The sequence below is a fragment of the Poecilia latipinna genome, unplaced genomic scaffold (assembly GCF_001443285.1).
Source record: "Poecilia latipinna isolate Pla-1442-1.1 unplaced genomic scaffold, P_latipinna-1.0 Scaffold55, whole genome shotgun sequence".
NCBI lineage: Eukaryota > Metazoa > Chordata > Actinopteri > Cyprinodontiformes > Poeciliidae > Poecilia > Poecilia latipinna.
The window spans coordinates 89,447-109,226 of NW_015112671.1; the positions used below are offsets into that span (position 1 = coordinate 89,447).

A 19,780-nucleotide genomic window follows, 5' to 3' on the forward strand; every position below is an offset into this window, starting at 1 on the left:
TTCCCTTATTGCCACAATTAGTAACTATATATTTATTTGACATGTTCCTTTTTGCTTGCAAGATTTTTAGATTGTACGCCACTAGAAAAGGGTTATATGTTTTATGCCGTTAAATAATCCAGTTATCCATTCCTAGCAGCAGCAGTTTTCTGCATAATGCTTAGCAGCACAATATTAAGAATAAGATTAAAGCAGCACTTGTAATGACATTCGTCTTCTGGTGCAGCTCCAGCATTGATTTCTAGGAGATATTGGCTCCAGAGGCTTTTCAAGTTGAGTACTGAGTCGTGTTACTGTAAAAACATTTGGCTCACCTCATTAGAGGAACTTCCTGTAAAAAAGAGGAGTTTAATCAGACAGTCAAAGCTGAATGAAGTTTAGTGGTATTGTATTGATTAGGACTGTCATTGTTCTTGTTTACCGCAGGACGCTGTTGGCACTTGGCTGCCATGTTGCCCAGGTTAATGTTCACGCTGAAGAGGACCTGAAGAAAATCAAATTACCAAAAGAGTATGGTCTACATTTTCCATCTTTTTTGGCTTATTTGTACGAATTTCCACATTTTATAATTCTACCTTGATAAATCTTCCAGCTACATGATGTCTAATGGATACAAGCCTGCGCCACTGGAACTCTCTGACATGAAACTGACTCCAGGTCAAGAGGTTCTGGTTGATAAACTGGCCGAAAATGCACACAACGTTTGGGCCAAAGACAGAATCAAACAAGGATGGACCTATGGCATCCAGCAGGTAAATGAAACCTTTCTAAGGTTCTGTTCAGACAGACTAAGATTAGGCCTGTCGCGATAAACGATAAATCAATTAATAGCACGATAAATGAAACCTATCGACCTCATTTTAATCTCTGAGTTTCTTCCTGCCGTTTTTTTTTTCTGTTGATGACACTGAATAAAAAAAGGCTCAACTCCAGTGCTCTGCACTGACCCTTCCTTCCTATTTCCTTAGCGTAATGTCCAGCTCACACTACATGAGTTGTTGGCCCATTTTCAAAACCTGAGAGACACATTAGCCACAGAAATTCTAGGTATAACGGTTCGATCGGGTTCGTCATACCGTGTGGTGTCCAGCCACCTGGGCACAAAATAATGGCTACAAGTCCAGTTAACTAATTTTAAAATCAGGTATTAATCAATGCTTTACTAGAATCTACCTGTGACGCATGTGGCTAGAGTCAGCGTAAAGTTCTGACTGAATGAAAATCATTATAACCTATGTATGTCACATTAACGAAGAACAGCTGAAAACTTACCAGGTTTATCAACTGCGGTAGCAATTTGGCTCCAACTCCTCCCCTGGTCATTTCTATATTCTTTGCACGAAATGTTGAACATTATTGTTGTTTCCACATATCATCTCTGATGTCTGCTGGACTTCAGGTTGTGTCAGCTTTTTGGGATTCCCCTCCATAATTTCCCCTCAGAAAGCACCGAGAAGAATCCGTGCTTTCTGATTAGCTGCCTGTCACATTCAGCATTAAGCTCCCACTCGGGGAAAACCCCTGATTTAGATCGGAGCGGCTAAGACGATCTACATCACACTGCAGGATGATCGGTTATGAAATCACCAGCGACAATCTTAGATCGACCAACGTTCTAAGATTGTCCTAAGGGGAAAAAGGGGCAAAAAAACCCCGTGTAGTGTGAACTATTGCATTAGGTTAAATCTAGTGATTACTGAATATATAGTATACAGACTTCATAATCTGCACTCTTGGTTGAATGCAGTATTTAATTCCACTTTGGCTTTATGTTGTTTAGTTTTTATTCAAGTACGCTTCTTGTTGATGGAGACTGAAAATCCATTTTTGTTTTTGGTTGTTTTGTTTATTTAGTTCATCAGCTCCAGTGTTATGTGTTCTTTTGAAAATAAAATGTATCTATTTATGGCAGGAAATAGCATGCATTATTAGTAATTTCCATTAAATCAGCGTCAGAAGGTCTTGAAACAATATTATCGTTTATCACAATAATTTTTTTGACAATCGCTCAGCAAAATTCGTTATCGTGACAGGCCTAACTAAGATGTTGATGCAGAGTTCATAAATGAAATTGTGCTGCAGGATGTGAAGAGCAGACGTAACCCTCGCTTGGTGCCATATGCTTTATTGGATGAACGCACAAAGAAATCTAACAGAGACAGTCTGAGAGAGGCCATTCGGACGATGGTTGGATACGGATATGACATCGACCCTCCAGACCAGGAGGGTGAGACTCTGATTCTGATCAATTATCTAAATCTAAAGCTAATCTCCATTTTGGGTCACGAATGTTCTTAAAGGGACAATTGTCCCCAAAATGCGTTGATAAAACCATTATTAAGTCAGTAAGTATTTGTAAAATTAAATATTGAACATCTTCTTACGTTGATCAGTCCCTCCAGGATTTTATGATTGTTTTTGTGATTTTTGCAATGATTTTGTGGTGCAAATTTAGAAGTATTTGCAAGAAATTTTGCGGTATTTGCGCAGATGTATGATAAATGGATAGATGTGACGTTTTTTACTTACCGTATTGATGACGTACTCTAACATCAACTAAAGCAGAGGCAGCAGTGTTTTCGACCAATAAACTCACAGGGATCTGCTGATTTTATTTTTTGCATGAATTTCCTCGATTGCAGGATTGTGAAAAACTTCAGGGCAACATAAACAGCTTTATCGAGTAACTAGAACTAGACTAATGTCTTCTTCCACTGGAAGATTATTTAACCTGTAACTAATAATTTTACATTGATATTAAGGACGATATTATGAAGCTCCTATTTGTAGCTGAATAGATTTAAAATTTTAAGTGTACTCAGATATTAGCACTAGAAACTAAACGCAAAGTACTTGGTAATATTTTGTGTTTTTGCAGTGAATCTGAATACCAAAGCTTTGAACCAAATCAACACAAAATGAATAGTAGCTAAAGTTGTACTTAATGCAGAGTGAGTAATATCTGTGAAGTAAAATAGCAGGATGATTTCAAATTCAACTCAGGATGACCTGAGCTATCAGTGCAGAAAAGAAATCCTTATTTGACCTTTAAAATTAGGAACTAATTCATAAAAAAATTTTTCTCTGCTCTTGTTGTTTGGAAGTATCATCATATTTTATTATTTGCATTTTTAAATTACACGGCTCTTCTTTTTCTCTCCGGACCAAAGTTGTGCATGCAATAGATAATCAGAGCATCGAGACAATCCGCTTTTTCCGCGTGGAGCAAACGTACGCCGTGAAGACCGGGAAGTGGTACTTTGAGTTTGAGGTTCTGAGCGGAGGCGACATGAGGGTTGGCTGGGCCAGGCCGGGCTGCAGGCCCGACGTGGAGCTGGGAACCGATGACCAGGCCTACGTCTTTGATGGATACAGGGTAAACTGAAACAGCTGCGCATCGTTTGCAATGAAATCCAAGCAAGAGGTCTCTGTCAGTTTTGTTTCTCATAATGCTTTCGTTTCTTCAGGGTCGACGGATGCATGCTGGTAGCCGTTACTTTGGGCATCCGTGGAAGAAGGGCGACGTGGTTGGTTGCATGATCAACATGGAGGACAAATCCATGATTTTCACTCTGAACGGAGAGCTCCTGATCACCAGCAAGGGCTCTGAGCTCGGCTTCGCTGACTTTGAAACGGAGGATGGTGAGAACTTCTGTCAGATTCTTTCAGTATTTAGTTTCAGAAATGAAAAACGTAACACATGAACTAATTGTCCTCTAACTTCTTGCCTTAATGCAGGTTTTATTCCGGTGTGCAGCCTCGGGATGTCTCAGATCGGCCACATGAACCTCGGAAAGGACGCCAGCACGTTTAAGTACTACACCATGTGTGGCCTCCAGGAAGGCTTTGAGCCCTTTGCTGTCAACATGAACAGGGAGATAACCATGTGGTTCAGCAAGCGTTTGCCCACGTTTTTCAACGTACCCCAGGACCACATGCACATCGAGGTATAGAACACCATCCCTTATTATCTTCAGCTTTGCATGAGTCGCGTTTCCATTTCAGATGTGTGCCAAAGTTTTTTATTCTGCTAATATAGAAAAACACAACCTTGCAATTGCAGTGTTTCCATTAATTAAGAAATACAGTTAAAATCAGACGTGAATAAGCTTGTTCACGTGATAAGTGATGTAAGGGATTTGTTTCTTGTCCTCTTAGGTTACCAGGATTGACGGGACAGTGGACAGCCCCCCGTGTCTCAAGGTCACACATAAGACGTTTGGCACCCAGAACAGCAACAGCGACATGGTTTACTGCAGGCTGAGCATGCCGGTGGAGTTCTACTCTGCAGACAGACTGCTGGACGAGTCGCTGAAGCTCAGGTGAGGCTTCTGCACTCAGGTTGAGGTTTCATCCTCACTACAGCCTGTTTTTTTCTTTTAATAAAACAATTAATGCATAATCTAAGGTTACTTTTGTTCAAGTTTCCAATGTGGTTTGGAAACGTATGGATGGAGTTGAACTGAAATGTTTTCCAGGAATGGATGAGGTTGGCAAATAGAGAATGGAAAAACTGTTTCTAGATTTCATCCTTCTTTCACTTGTCTATTCATTCATCCGTTTCTTTTCTTTTCATCCATTTGTTTATTTGTCCATCTGTTTTCTTTTTATCAATTTGCTTATCTATTCAATCATCTGTTTCTTTTACTTTTATTTATTCACTTATCCATTTATCCATCCATTTTCTTTTCTATTTATCCATGTATCTATTGATTTTTCTTTCTTTTCATTCATTTGTTTATTCATCCATCCATCTGTTTCCTTTCTCCCAGCTGCTGGCAGAAACCTTTTATTTAAACATGTTTGTTTTTTTCAGCCAACCTCCCAAAGAAGATGGAAGTATTGACTATGGAAGCATCACAACCGTAAATCACCACTAATTCTTAAACTTACTGATAAAACGTCCTTTTTTAATCTTCACAATATGCTTTCCCATTTCGTTTAATTATTTTTATTTTTAAATCTGCAGTACTACCACTCAGTGAGAGTGTTTGCCGGACAGGACCCTGCCAGCGTGTGGGTGGGCTGGGTCACACCAGACTATCACTACTACAGCAAGAACTTCAGTCTCAGCAAGACGCAAACTGTCACCGTCACCCTGGGAGACGAGCGGGGCCGGGTCCACGAGAGGCAAGCTGCTGGTTTTTAAATCTGGGAATAAACAACGTTTAGAGGATATTCTTCAATAATGTCATTCCTCTGACCAGACCTAGAAACTGAAGTCAAATTAAAGTGAATAATAAAACATCACAGTGTATCTGCATTATGGGAAATAAAGCAGATTTATCTAGAACACATCAAACATAAGGCCCGTGGGCCAAATCTGGCACGCCGTAGCTTTTTATGTGGCCCTCTAGATTCTAGGCTAAACACTAAGTGAGCTTAAATATTACATTATCTATCAAATCAATTAAGTTTTTATCTGTTTACTGCTATATCATATCAGTCTGTCCCTACAGTTTCTTGAGAATTATCATGGAAATTCAATCAAAATCATCAAATTGCACCAATACATAATTGGGAGTTTATTGCAGATTTTTCTCAAGAATGGTCAAAAACTTTCTTACTTGTGCTAAACAGCTGCCTCAGCCTTAATTGATGTCAGAGAGTAATAAAAAGTCACACTTACTGTCATAAATAAGTGCAAATATTTCCAAATTAGAACCGCAAACTGATTTTTATTGGGGAAAAAAATCACAAAAAGAATCATGAAATCCTGGAGGAACTGAAAAGATGTTCAGTAATATTTAATTTTAAGGATTCATTGATATTTTAGCAGTTTGTGATCAAGTTTTATCAATATAATCTGGTACAACCGGCCCATTCATGATCTGGATTTGGCCCAAAACCAAAATGAGTTTGACACCCCTGATCTAAAATGTTACATTATTGGCTGGTTACATTATTGGATGGTTCCATTATTGGCTGGTTACATTATTGGATGGTTCCATTATTGGATGGTTACATTATTGGATGGTTCCATTATTGGATGTTTCCATTATTGTACAGATGTGCAGCTAAATCTGCTCACATAGAAATAGTTTCTACAATCAGTTTTTCTACATTTCATTCAACATGAATGTCTATCATCATATTTTTCCTCTTATTTTAAGGTGTTAAGTTTTTCAAAACAACTATGTTTTCCAGAAATCATTGCAGTAGCTTAAAAAATATAGCTTTATCTTTCAAACAACAGAGAAGTTATTGAAGTTACATGACCCTCATTATAGAAAGCTATTAATTTCTTTAGATCAGCATTGAAACCCAAGTTTGATATTTGTTCAAAGGCTTAATTTTACCTGGGATTTTTAGTTTTTTTTATGCTGCAAAACACACATCCAATCTGAATTATTGGGAATGTTTCAAAGTTTCTGAGCTCTTCCTGTTGCTCCTCTTGCTGCAGTATCCAGAGGAGCAACTGCTACATGGTCTGTGCAGCAGATGCACTCGGCCCGTCTTCCTCCAGCCGCTCAAACACCGACCTGGAAATCGGCTGTCTGGTCGACTTGGCCACTGGCCTCGTCTCCTTCACCGCCAACGGCAAAGAACTGCCTACAGCGTATCAGGTTAGTAAGACTCTACCGTCATAAAAGCGGGGATGCCACAGGGAACACGCTTCGATGGGAGGCTTATTTACGGCAGCACATCCATCCAATTCAGCCGGAAGGCAAAACAGAACTAAATTGGGATGTATGTACATTTTTTATCTATTTTTGTTTTTCAGTGGATGGTAAACTCTCTGCAGAATAAACTTTTCAAAGTTGTTTTGGTAAATAATGAAGTGATTAAACATTAAAAGTAATTTTTTTATCTTTTTCTTCTCTGTTCATTAAATTGATTAAAAACTCTCTTTTTCAACAATATTGGATCAAACAATGCAGTTTGATCCAATTCAAAATAAGTAAATCTTTTTCAAAAAATCATCTTGATATTTAATTTTTTTCAAATTAATTTAATTTAATTTTCTATTTTTATCCATTTGCTTATTTATCTTTCCATCTGTTTCCTTTTTGTCCATTGGTTTATCTGTTCATCCACAGAACAGATAAAGATTATTTATAATAAATTTATTTATCTTAAAATAAATAAATTGTATTTATTTCATGGGTCTTGAATTTCAGAAATTACTTTGTCAGATTGTTTTTGGTTACTTAATATTAAATTGTTCTTGAAAAGCAGCTCCAGTATCACAGCTCAGTATTGTAAATGTTTTTAAAAAGTAAAAATCTCTGTTTTTGTTTTTTTCCTGCATCATTTATTAATGATCTTTTCAACTGATTCTCAGAATTGTTGATCGTTCAGATTATTGTTGATCTTCCACATATCAGTGATGCTTTGCTGTTTGAATATTTTGGGGAATAAATTTGAAAAATCTTCTCTGTTAATTTAGTGATGCATGTCGTTACTTTGGTTTGTTTGTTTCCAGGTGGAGCCGAACACCAAGCTGTTCCCGGCTGTGTTTTGCTGCCCCACCAGTTCCAACCTCTTCCAGTTTGAATTTGTCAAAATAAAGGTTTGTCTCAATTTGCTTCCATTAAACATTATATTTAATATGCAAGTGTTTTAAAAGGCTGCGTTAGAGCTACATATTCACGTTAATCTTTCTGAAGAACAAACTTTTATGAATTGAAGGAACCAAAGATGGTTTCCTCTGCCCCCCCTGTCGTATCCCAGGATGCCATGCCGCTGTCGTCAGCCATGTTCAGAAGCGAGCAGCGGAACCCGGTTCCTCAGTGTCCGCCGCGTCTGGATGTGCAAACCATCGTGGCCGTGCTTTGGAGCCGGATGCCAAACACCTTCCTGAACGTGGAGACGGCTCGGGTCAGCGAGCGGCACGGCTGGGTGGTGCAGTGTCTGGAGCCTCTGCAGATGATGGCCGTGCACATACCTGAAGAGAACAGGTAGCATGTGAAAGACTGACGGTTGCGTCTCATCTGACTGAATGTGTTCCTCAGGGCAGCTTTGAATCGTCAGGTTTTTTTTGTCTTTCAGAAGTTTACATGCAGCCATTGTAGAAAATAATGGGCTTGACTTGCATTTGAGCTGCTTTTCTTCTGGAGTTGGAAAAAATTAAGTTATTAACAGGAATAATATTCAGATAAATGTCAGCAAGTTGAACAGATACCATTTCTGGAAGTCATCAACAAGCTTGTTGTTATAATTCGGTCAGGATATTTGACCACTCTTCTTAACCCTTCTTCACCGAACATGTCAACAACACAGCCAAATTTGCAGTACCGTAACTCTGCTATACTTTGTGCTATCTGAAAAACTCCAACAGTTTCTGAAAGGAGAGACGTTGCTCTTTCCAGCCAGTATCGGGTTATTACGGTAATTTTAGTCCTGTCATAGCACAGAGCATGTTTCTTTTAGTAGACGGTAAATTGCGAAAAAAACTGCTAAATATCAGAAGTTCCAGTTGTTATGGATAAATGGGCAAATATATTTACTCACAGGACATTTAAAGACCTGCAAACAATTAGAAAAAGCAAAAATATCCAAGCAGAGACTTGAAACTTAACACTACGGGGGTAAGAATTGGTGTAGTTGATTTGTTTTACTGGAGCATTCTCAGCATTTAAGACATCAAGGAGTTGAGAAAGCGATTTAGGAAGCTTAAGATTAGCCTCCAAGACCAGTTTAAATGTGTCACTGGGTTCAAACATCTAGCAGTGTTTCTTTGACATCCATTTTCACTTCAAGATGGGAATTGTGACTCTGTGGCCGTCTCTCCCAAAATGAAAGTCCTGAGAGTAAAGAAAGAGCCTATCAATTTTTCACATGGCTACTCTCCTCCTTGTACCCTGCTGGGCTTTATTTAAATTTTTGAAACAAATGTGCACATGTGCCCTACGGTACGCTGTGTGCCCTCTCATATCAGATAAATAATCATGCAGGGGTTATTATTTTAGTCTCAGTCCAGCCCAGCCTGCAGCTGGGGATCAGATTAAATCCACCTTGAGCTTTTATCAGGAACTGGACAGTGGGATTTACAGTAATCCAAGTGAGATTTAGTGAAAAACATGGATTATAAATCCTCTAATTGTGGACTGGGTGCAGAAAATATTTTAAAAATTTTCCTCTATTTCATTGTAGCCACTAGCTAAAAACCAAAAAGTTCATATTATTTCTCATGAATGTACAATCAGGATACCAGATTGCCTGAAAAAAACAGAAATTTGGACATATTTACACATTTATTAAGAAAGAAAAACTGAAATATCACATATTTCAGGGAGGAACCTGATCAGCCATTGTGTCGAGTTTACAGCCAAAAGTGAAACGAATGACTTAAAGTAGCATTGTGGAAATGGATTAAGGAATTACATTGTTCAAATATAATATTTTTGTATTTAGTTCTGCTAAAATACAAAAATATTTGAGTAAATTTTAAATTTATAAGAATTTCAAATTTTTATACAATTTTGTATTTTATAACAATTTGAAATTTTTAAATTTAAATTAAATTTATAAAATTAATTTTTTTTATTTAAAGCAAAAATATAATTTTTATTTTAAATAAAAAATATTTGAATTTTTTTAGCAGAACTAAAAAAAAGATTATCTTACAGGAAATCTAAAAAATAAAAAAATGACAAAAGATAAATCTTATCTTAGAATAACTAAATCTTGTTTTGTAAGATTTTATTATCTTACAAAACAAAATCCTGTTTTTAAGATAATTTTGTCATAATTACCTTAAACAACAGGTGCATTTAAATCTCTGCAGAGCAGTGCAACCGCAAATTAGTTTTTTTTGGAAATAGACCCCAAACAGGATGAACCCTAGAGGTCAAACGAGAGACAAAACGTTTCCCTAAATCAAGGCTCAACGAATGGTAGATATTTTTCTGTCGTTCTGCAGGTGTTTGGACATCATGGAGCTGTCAGAGCATGAAGACCTGAGGAAGTTTCACTCCCACACTCTGAAGTTGTACTGCGCCCTCTGCGCTCTGGGAAACACGCGTGTGGCTCACGCTCTCTGCAGCCACTTAGACCAATCACAGCTTCTCTACACCATCGACAACCAGTACCTGTCGGGCATGCTCAGAGAAGGCTTCTACGACGTCCTCATCAGGTGGAGAATCTATTTATTTTAAAGCTTTTGTTGGCTCTAGTGGCCTTTACTTGAAAGTAGTTTGACAGGAAAGAGGGTATTGAGAGAGGGGTAAATATCGCCAGGCCGGGAATCGAACCTGCGACTACCGCAGCGAGGACTAACGCCTCCATATGTGGAGCAACACCTTCTTTATTTGTTTGTTCCTTTTTCTTTTAGGTGATTATAAAAAACAAAACCCGCCTCTTGGTTTCTTCTCAGCAAAGGATAGAGAAAAAATGATCCTGATGTATGGCTGTTTCAGTGTCAGCTTCAGTGCCAATAAGTGCTAACGTGATGAAGTGGTAAACACAATCAACGTCACATTTACTCAGTAAATCAAATTAATGGAAGAGATGTATTTATGTAGCCAGCTCACATCTCCTGCGTCTGAATATCCTTCTTTTATGAATCCATCTCTGCCTTAAGTTTCCCTCAGCTCTGTGTTTTTTCTCTCTCTCAACTGAGCTTTCCTGTAGCTTTTGAAGTGATCCCACTTTTCTGAGGCCCTTTTGAAGTCTTTTCTCTGATTTTTGGGTAATTTCACACTCACTTTCACGATATTATCGGACCATTTTCAGAGAAATGTCTGTCATTTAAGCCACTTAACTATGACTTATGACTCATTCAGGCTGAGGCTCCCAAACTCAAAGGCATAACAGAGAAGATGGCTAAAAAAAATGAGCTTTTTTTGGCAATTTGTTCGTAGCACCATGTTCCAAAGTTGCAGTTGGATTCACTTTTTAGTTGTTCATTTTTCTACCATGCCACACAAAGAAGCAGTGTGTTCAAGGCACTTCAGGATGCGTAAGCGTTTTGAGAAAAGTCCAGATTTTCAGGCACTAACAGTTTTAGTAATTCCAACTGACCAAAACCAAGAAAGTTTTAATTTGATTAAAAAATAGAAGATAGTGGGGTGTGCTGTGGTGGTGCAGGGGTTATCACAACCCACATATGGAGGCCTTAGTCCTTGACGCAGCTGTCGCAGGTTCGATTTCCGGCCTTGGCAACCTTTACTGCATGGCTTCTCCTCTCTCTCTCTCATTACCCACTTTCCTGTCAATTAACTATCAAAAAAAAAAAAAAAAAGCCACTAGAGCCAAAAAAAAAAGAGAAGATGGTGACTTATTATGCTTCAATGAACAGATTGATTTAGGTACAAAATAAATGTTCATTACAGTTTTTGCACCAGATTATTCTTGGATAATGAGATTTTAGTGTTCAGTTTTTCCTACTTTGAGTTCCTCTCAGATTGAGCTGTTTTAGGGCCTTTAAATTTAAATCAGCCGCTGCTGGCCACGCCCCCAATTCAATGTTTACACTCGCATGAAAACGGCTGCAAACAGACGACCAATTATCTAACTGTACAGCTTTGAAAAGCAGAAGTGGAGCCTCCTGCACAACCAACAAGAATGCAGCAAGTAGTTTCTGAACTGCAAGTCGGTAACAAAACACTTGTCTTTTCCAGCAGCCATTGTACAGCTCATACAGCAGTAAAATTAGCTGACCAATCCTGCTGGAGCTCAGCTTAGGTTGCTAGGTAACGGTGCAGTGCCTGTCAGTAGTAAGGTTTTTGAAACAGCTCATTTTCCAGACACAAAAAAAAACATTAGCTTCTTGTTTTTTAAGCACTTGGGTTGTTTTTAGAAGGAAGCATACAAATGTGCAAAATATGAATTTTGCATCATAGGCCATTTTAAAAAAGGTTGTGTTTGAATTTGATCTGATTTCATCTTCATAGTGGGATGTTTTGTCTCGTGGGTTTAGTCTACAAAAGTTATCCTGCCAGTTACATTGGATTAATTATGATGATCTAAAATCACCACCACCTTTTTTTTTTTTTTTTCATCCAGCATTCATCTTGAGACGGCGAAAGAGGCACGGCTAATGATGAACAACGAATTCATCATCCCTGTGACGGATGAGACCCGGTCCATCAAGCTGTTCCCAGATGAATCTAAGCGGCATTCTCTTCCCGGAGTCGGCCTGAGCACTTCCCTCAAACCCCGAGTCAACTTCTCCCCGGTCGGCATCATCAGCACCAAACGCCACCAGCTCCTCTACAGCCCCCAGATCCCCCTGGGCATTCTGAAGGAGAAAGCCATCAGCATGCTGACGGAGGCCGTGCAGGGAGGAGGCTCCCACATCCGAGACCCGGTAGGCGGGAGCCTAGAGTACCAGTTCGTCCCCATCCTGAAGCTCATCGGAACGCTGCTCATCATGGGAGTGCTGACCAGCGACGAGGTGAGGCTGATTCTCCTCCTCATCGAGCCCAACGTGTTTGGGGAGGCCAAGGAGGGAGAAGAGGGGAGCGAGGTGGTGGTGGCGGGGGAGAAAGAGGAGGTGAGCAAGAACGAGGAGAAGGCTGTGGAGGCGGGAGAGGAGGAGACCAAGGAGAGCAAACCGGCCGCCAAAGGCCTGCTGGAGAAGTCCCTGCCGGAGTCTGTTAAACACCAGGTGACGAAATATTTTATTTCAGTGAAAAAATGCTGAATGCTTGGGGATGCATTATAAATCTATTTGGCTCTTACTGCTTCTAAAAACAGCTCAAGTGGTTTAAAAAAAAAACTTTCCAGCTGGTTTTTTAGCAGCAAGTTAATGACTTTTGCTCCATTTCAAAAACCTTCCAAATGGCCGAATTAGCCTAAATTAGCAATCCCACTGGCTGTTACCTAGTAACCCAAGCTTAGCTCCAGCATGTTTGGTCAGCTGGTTTTACCACTGTACAATGGCTGCTGGAAAAGATAAGTGTTCTGTTGTTGACTGGCCATCCAGAAAACACTTGCTGCATCCTTATTGGTTGTGCAGGAGGTTCCACTTCTGCTTTTCAAAGATGTATGGTTATATAATTGTGGAACTGTTTGCAGCCATTTTCACGTGAGAATGTAAACGCTGAGTTGTGGGGCATGGCATGGGCAGCAGCAACCTATCTAGATTTAAAGTGACAGAGGCCCTAAAACAGTTCAAAACTATTTTTTTTTCACCTAAGAATAATTTTGTACAAAAAATGTAATGAACATGTTCTGTTGAGCCTATCAACCTGTCCTGACCTGTTCCAGGAACCATAATAGGTCACCTTTAAGATCTAATTAAATCAAAGCTACCTTTATTTCATCAGATAGAGATAAAAAAAACAAGTTCTTTATCTGATCAGATTTCTGCTGTTTCCAGATGTGCGAGCTGCTGCACTACTTCTGCGACTGTGAGCTGCAGCACCGCATCGAGGCCATCGTCTCCTTCTCCGACCGCTTCGTCTCCAAACTGCAGTACAACCAGAAGTTTCGCTACAACGAGCTGATGCAGGCTTTCAACATGTCTGCCGCCGTCACGGCCAAGAAGACAAAGGAGTTTCGCTCGCCGCCACATGAACAGGTGCCGCACTTTAACGGCTCTACGCATGGAAAGCTATTAGCTTATGATTAAAAGAGAGGTGGACAGATGTTTATTTCATTACTAGAGGAGTTTTAGAGCAATAGTTAATATTCTCTCATTAATAGAAGTTAAAGGCAGGCCAATATGTTAGGGAATATTCTTGTACGTTTGTCTTGAGTCTCATAATTGAGTATTTTTCACTCTGCATACCAAATTGTTCAAATTAGCTGGAAAAACGTGAACTTTAGGTGCTGAATCTCCTGATAAATCATTAAATCACCTGATTCCCTCGTCCTTTCAACTCTTCCTGTTTAATTTTTTTCCCCATCAGAGAAAAACCCTTTAAAAACTCATCAGTCAGAGCCCTTCACAGAGGTTTGTTAGTCCTCAAAATGCTTTCGGTTTCCATCGTCTCCTAACTTCATTTCGGGTTGGAATACCCAAAGGGCAGCTTGGACCGCATGTGAAGCTAAATTGAATCGGCTGTGCGGTCGAGCCCAACATCTGGCATTTAAGAGCAGGAAAATATGAAATGATGGCGACGAAAGTGTTTTATGTTTTCAATTTAAAGTTTGAAGGTCGTCGTAATGTGTTGTGGACGATTTTAAGCACATCATATAAGTCTGAAGTTGATGGAAATATGGATAAAACTATCATTTTTAAGGAAGAACGTATTAATGTTTTAGTAAATAAAAGTCTGTATGGAGCTTTTTTATGTGCTCTTAAATAGAAAGGTTGGGTTTATTTTACACTGGTTTGTGATTCGTAATCATACAGCATCATTATTTATTCATGTTAGTTAAGGTGCTCGGATACATTTTTTTAATCTAAGATTTTTTTTCTTTATTCCTCGTGTTATTCTCCAGTTCTAGTTGGATTTTAAAACTAGAAAAAATCCATAATCCATTATGCAATTAGGAATTGCATAATCTCTAATTCCTGAGGGATTATGCAAGTAATTATTCACGTGACTGTTTCTCAGATAATTTTATCTCCACTCTTATTCCTGGTTTAAATTTCATTTTCATTAAGTCTTTACACAAGCATCTTATTTGCTCATTTCATCCTCATTAATTCTTCTTCTCTCAAGTTTCCCTCCACTTTTTGTTCCTCTAACCTTCTGTAGCTCATCTTGTTTCTTTCAGATCAATATTCTGCTGAACTTCAGTGCAGGGGAGGACTGCCCTTGTCCCGAGGAGATCCAGGATGAACTCACGTCTTTCCATGAAGAATTACGGCTGCACTGTGGTAGAGTTCAGCTGCTCATTATAGTTAGACAATCACGACTAAACCAGGGGTTTCTGCTCTCAGTCCACACAGAGCTGCAACTGTAACGGGATTTTTACAACAAAAGACAACTTATAGACATCGATGCTATGTATTTTTTTTTTTTAAATAACCACCATTTTATTTCTACTTTTAGGATTTAGCATAAAGGTAATTTTTAATCTGTGGTATAGAAAATGATTTGCAACCTAATGACAAGAAAAAAATTAGATTGTTGGTACTTTTGGCGTCATTGTTTGAGGAAATTTACTACAAATATTGAAGAAAAACCTGCCAGGCTGCATTTGTTTTGTCGTCTACATTAAAAAATCTAAATACTGTTTTGCTGCAATGTGCAAGTTTCACTTTAACCATCAATATGTTATTAAAAATCAGACTGTAAGATCAACAAATTATAATTGACTCAGTGTAATTAATAAACATGACTCATTCTTGTTAGATAACATAAATTGAGGAGAAACAAAAAAAACATTTTAAATAAATCAGTTAGGAGGAACTGTCGAAGTTCCAAAGAGCCACAGGTTGCAAACCTCTGGGCTAAATAAATGTCTTTATTTTAAAGACTTGATGGAGATTATTTACGCCTGATTTAGCAGCAACTTTGTTGTAAATGTTGAACCATTGCATTAAAACTCAAAGAAAGGCGTTTGCCCTGGCAGGAATCCCTGTGGAGGAGCAGGAGGAAGAGCAGGACACATCGATTAAAGGTCGGCTCCTGGCTCTGCTCTACAAGATCAAGGGCCCGCCTCAGAAGACAGAGGAGCAGCCCGCAGAGACAGAACAGGCCGCCCCGAGTAAGCCAACAACACACTGATGAGGAAAATGTTCTGGTGATCCAACAGCTAACATTTCTGGGAGCTCTACAGATTACGAGGGTGATTCTTTCCCCTCCCCCTCGTCCTCCGTTACACTGGAAAAAGGATTTGTGAAAACCTGATCAGTTTCATGTTAGGAAAAGAACCAAATCATCCTCCAGGATCTGCCTGCGTCATTAAAGTAAATGTCTAAATATTTATCCAGCTTCATATCAAACGGCTTCATATCAAGATCAAATCAAATCTTCTTTAATTCCAAAATAATAATATGAGAAATCTGGTGATCGGAGATTTCTTTATCCCTGTTTTTATTCAGATACTTGTTGGTAAGTGCTGGACTTCAGTTCAGGCTGGGGTCAGTGGTTTTTACACTTTACTTGCTTCCTTTTGCTGAATGTGTGGCTTGGTCCAGGTTCATATAATAGAAAGACTAATCTGCCGAGTCTGTAAGACTTGAGGCTATGAATTTTAATGCTGTGCTCCTTTCTCGCCCAGCTAGCCTGCATAATTGAAGAGCTACATAGAGGTGACAAATGATAACCGGGATGATTCTGAAACACAATTTAGTGTTGAGGCCCTACTTTTAGGAATTTTATCTGCAAACAGTGAGATTTGAGTTGAGTTTGAAAAACGCTTTGCTAGTGATTTTGGTTATCAGGTTAATTGGTTTGTTGAACTTTGTTCCAGAGATGAAGTTGTAATACAGCACAATGCTAGTGTGACTTTAAAGCTTTCAGGGCTTTTGCAATGGAGAAAAAGCAGCAAGCGTGGGTTATTTTGTGTTTAAACTCCCTTGTTAAAAGTGTAAAAGGGGTAGATGACACAGAGCAGCTGTGAAGCTGTCGGAGTTTCACCTTCAGGGCATTCGGCTCCCTGCCTCGTCCCTCATTAGGATTCTGCTGGAATACGACCCTTTGTTTGCTACAGATGTTGTGCTTTGAAACTCTCAAAGTTCAGCAATGCCTTTGGTGTGCCGATGTTATCACAGAGAGTTTCACAACGTTTATCTAAGAGAGGAGAGTGGCTACTTTAGGTTTATGAGATTAGCTGCAGTGCTATCCTTTCTGCGGTGTGTTTTAAAGTGAATAAAGTAGCCAAATTATATCCTAAGGCAGGGATGTCAAACTCCTTTTCATTTTGGGCCAAATCAAGGTCATGAACGCTCTTAAAAGGCCGGTTGTGCCAGAATGTATTGATAAAACCCGTTCACAAACTTTTAAATCCTTAACATTAAATAATATTATTGAATATCTCAGTCCCTCCAGGATTTCGTGATTCTTTTTGTGATATTTTTGCAATAAAAATCAAAGTGTTAATCTGGAAATATTTGTGCTTATTTATGATGGTAAATGTGACTTTTTATCAATCGCTGTAAAGATCGTGGACTATAATCTGACGTCAATTAAAGCTGAGGCAGCTGTTAGTAAGAAAGAAGAAAGTTTTTGACAATTTTTGAGAAAAATCTGCCATAAACTCCCATTTATTAGGGTAGAAAAGGGCGGGAATTTATTGCTTTTTGCATGAATTTCCATGATAAGTGTGAAGAAACTGGAGGGACTGATTGATATAATTTGGCAGTAAACAGATAAAAACTGCATTGATTTGATTGATAACATCATATTTAATCACACTTGATGTTTAGTCTGGAATCCAGAGGGCCACATAAAAATCTGTGACGGGCCAGATTTGTCCCACGGGCCTCGAGTTTAACACGTGTGTCCTTTGTTTTATTTGAACACTTCTGGGATTATATTTAAAGTTTAATTTCAAATGTCAAATGAAATATATTTGGATATTATTTGAGTTCTTTTGTTTCAGATGAAAAATATCAAGTTTCTTGCAGTGCTCTGAAAAAACTGTCTGTTCTGTACGAATTACAGAAATTCTGAAATTTTCAAACTTTTCTAGAAAATTTCTGAGTTGAATCTAAAAATTTAAATTTTCCTTTTAGCAAGGTTTTGGCTTTTCAAACTCCGAAATTTTCAGTATTTTTTCTAGACGAGTGGCGCAGACTGAGTTTAATCAGTGAATTTAAGTTTTTTCTAGCAATTTTTTGACTTTTAAATCTGAAAAGTTTTCATGTTTTTTCTAGAAAATTTCTGGGATTAATCTAAGAATTAAATATTTTTTCTAGCAAATATTAAACTTTTCAAGCTCAGAAATTTCCTTATATTTTTCTAGAAAATTTCCAATATTAATCCAACAATTTTTCCTGCAAATTTTTGACTTTTCAAACTCTGAAATGTTCTTGATTTTATTTCTCGACATATTCTGAGATTAATCCAAGAATTTAAGTTTTTTTCTAGCAAATTTTCAACTTTCAAAACTCAGAAATTTCCTTCTTTTTTTCTGTTTATAATGGCCCCAATGTGCCATCGTAGTTTGGCTCATTCTTATTGAGCAACACTAATACTAAAGGACATCGTACTTGCAGTCAAACATGGTGGTGGCAGTGTGATGCTCAAGTAGCTGAAGAAAGATCCAAATCACACCAGGAAGTCTGTTACTGAAAGGCTCCAAAACAAAATTAAGGTTTTTTTAGTGGCGCAGTCAAAAATTGAGATGCAGAGTCACGACTTTAAACCGATCGTTCATGTTTAAAAGCCTCTCAGTGTGGCTGAGTTGATGGAGATTGATGTGTTTTCCTTCCTCCTCCAGCCAACCTGAAGGAGCTGATTTCTCAGACGATCACCAGCTGGGCCCAGGAGTCCCACATCCAGAACCCGGAGCTGGTCCGAGTCATGTTCAGCCTGCTGAGGAGGCAGTATGACGGCATCGGCGAACTGCTGCGGGCCATGAAGAAGTCGTACACCATCAGCGCCGCCTCGGTGCAGGACGGCATCAACCTGCTGGTCTCTCTGGGTCAAATCAGGTCGCTGCTTTCAGTGCGCATGGGCAAGGAGGAGGAGAAGCTCATGATCGATGGGCTCGGGTAAGAGAACCGAAGGGAACATGGATCTGGAGATGAACGGTGACCTAAAGCACATTTTGTTTTTGTGGTTACAGGGACATCATGAACAACAAGGTTTTCTACCAGCATCCCAATCTGATGAGAGTTTTGGGAATGCATGAGACGGTCATGGAGGTCATGGTCAACGTCCTGGGTGGAGACAAGTCCCAGGTAAAGCACGCACGCACGCACACACGCACGCACGCATGCACGCACACACACAGTCGTGTTTTCATCACTTGTGGGGACTTTATATTGACTTCCATTAATTTCTACAGCCTAACCCTTACTTTAACTTTTACCCTAAACCTAACCATCACATACCTAACCACTAACCCAAAAACAATTTCCCTCATGGGGACTAAGAAAATGTCCCTGCAAGGAGCAGTGGTCCCCATAAACCCACATTGTAATGGGTTCCCATAAGGATATGAAAACCTGGTACACGCATACACACACACACAGTTTAAACCAGATATTTACATACACCGGATGACTCTGGATTAGGGATGAATTATCCAAATTAAAACTGAACAAAATCAGATGTGTAATGAGCAGCTCAGAAAAGAAATCTTATTTTCTTTAATCTACCCTCAACGCAGGTTCAGGAAAAGATGGTTTCTAGTTATGCTGGTCGATCTGGCATTGTATAGCAGAATATATTGTTTTGCACTCTTCAATGACAGTGAGAAATAGATTTTTTTATTATTATTTTCTTTTTCTCATTGGTAACTCTTGTATGCTTGTGTATCTGTAATAAACACCTTTCAATAAATATATCACACACTATATTCACCGAATGAAAAGACATATACACATTTTTTCTCACTGTCTGAAGTGGAATCAACCAAGCTTTTCTTGTTTTATCTTAGCTAGAATTACCTAAATTATTTCTATTTGCTAAATGCCATAAAACAGTGAGAAAATATTTTCTCACTATGTTTTATGGTAGTTGATTTATTGCTTACTGCAGCAAACATATTTCATTTGTGTGGCACTTATGCATTTTTAAAAATATATTTCTTAATGTGGGATGTTTTCTGGGAACTTTTACTTTGGTAATTGTAGACGGTGCTATTTAATATATTTTAATTACTTGGTCATAGCATCTCCTGTAAAATCAGGAATTGTCGTGAAATATAAGCAAAGGCTAAATTTAAATTCATATTGGGTTGTACTTAAAACAAATTTTATCCTAAGACTCAAGAGGAGCCTACAGCAACAGCCTAACACCCTGAAGAACCACAGGAGTAACGGAGA

General features: G+C 38.7%; 1 protein-coding gene across 10 annotated transcripts in view; it reads left to right on the top strand.

Annotated features, from left to right (window-relative positions):
• Nucleotides 1-19,780, top strand: part of ryr3 (ryanodine receptor 3) — a 138,410-nt gene that overhangs the window by 63,894 nt on the left and 54,736 nt on the right. For all 10 annotated transcript variants that reach the window (XM_015053891.1, XM_015053916.1, XM_015053934.1 and 7 more), the window contains 19 exons: nt 427-510; nt 593-752; nt 2,083-2,227; nt 3,171-3,376; nt 3,468-3,642; nt 3,739-3,947; nt 4,159-4,322; nt 4,817-4,865; nt 4,970-5,130; nt 6,404-6,566; nt 7,427-7,513; nt 7,675-7,901; nt 9,866-10,078; nt 11,950-12,553; nt 13,268-13,468; nt 14,614-14,716; nt 15,415-15,549; nt 18,229-18,502; nt 18,577-18,691. In XM_015053891.1, the coding sequence (XP_014909377.1) occupies nt 427-510; nt 593-752; nt 2,083-2,227; nt 3,171-3,376; nt 3,468-3,642; nt 3,739-3,947; nt 4,159-4,322; nt 4,817-4,865; nt 4,970-5,130; nt 6,404-6,566; nt 7,427-7,513; nt 7,675-7,901; nt 9,866-10,078; nt 11,950-12,553; nt 13,268-13,468; nt 14,614-14,716; nt 15,415-15,549; nt 18,229-18,502; nt 18,577-18,691 (3,475 nt within the window). The remainder of the gene's footprint in view (nt 1-426; nt 511-592; nt 753-2,082; nt 2,228-3,170; nt 3,377-3,467; nt 3,643-3,738; nt 3,948-4,158; nt 4,323-4,816; nt 4,866-4,969; nt 5,131-6,403; nt 6,567-7,426; nt 7,514-7,674; nt 7,902-9,865; nt 10,079-11,949; nt 12,554-13,267; nt 13,469-14,613; nt 14,717-15,414; nt 15,550-18,228; nt 18,503-18,576; nt 18,692-19,780) is intronic.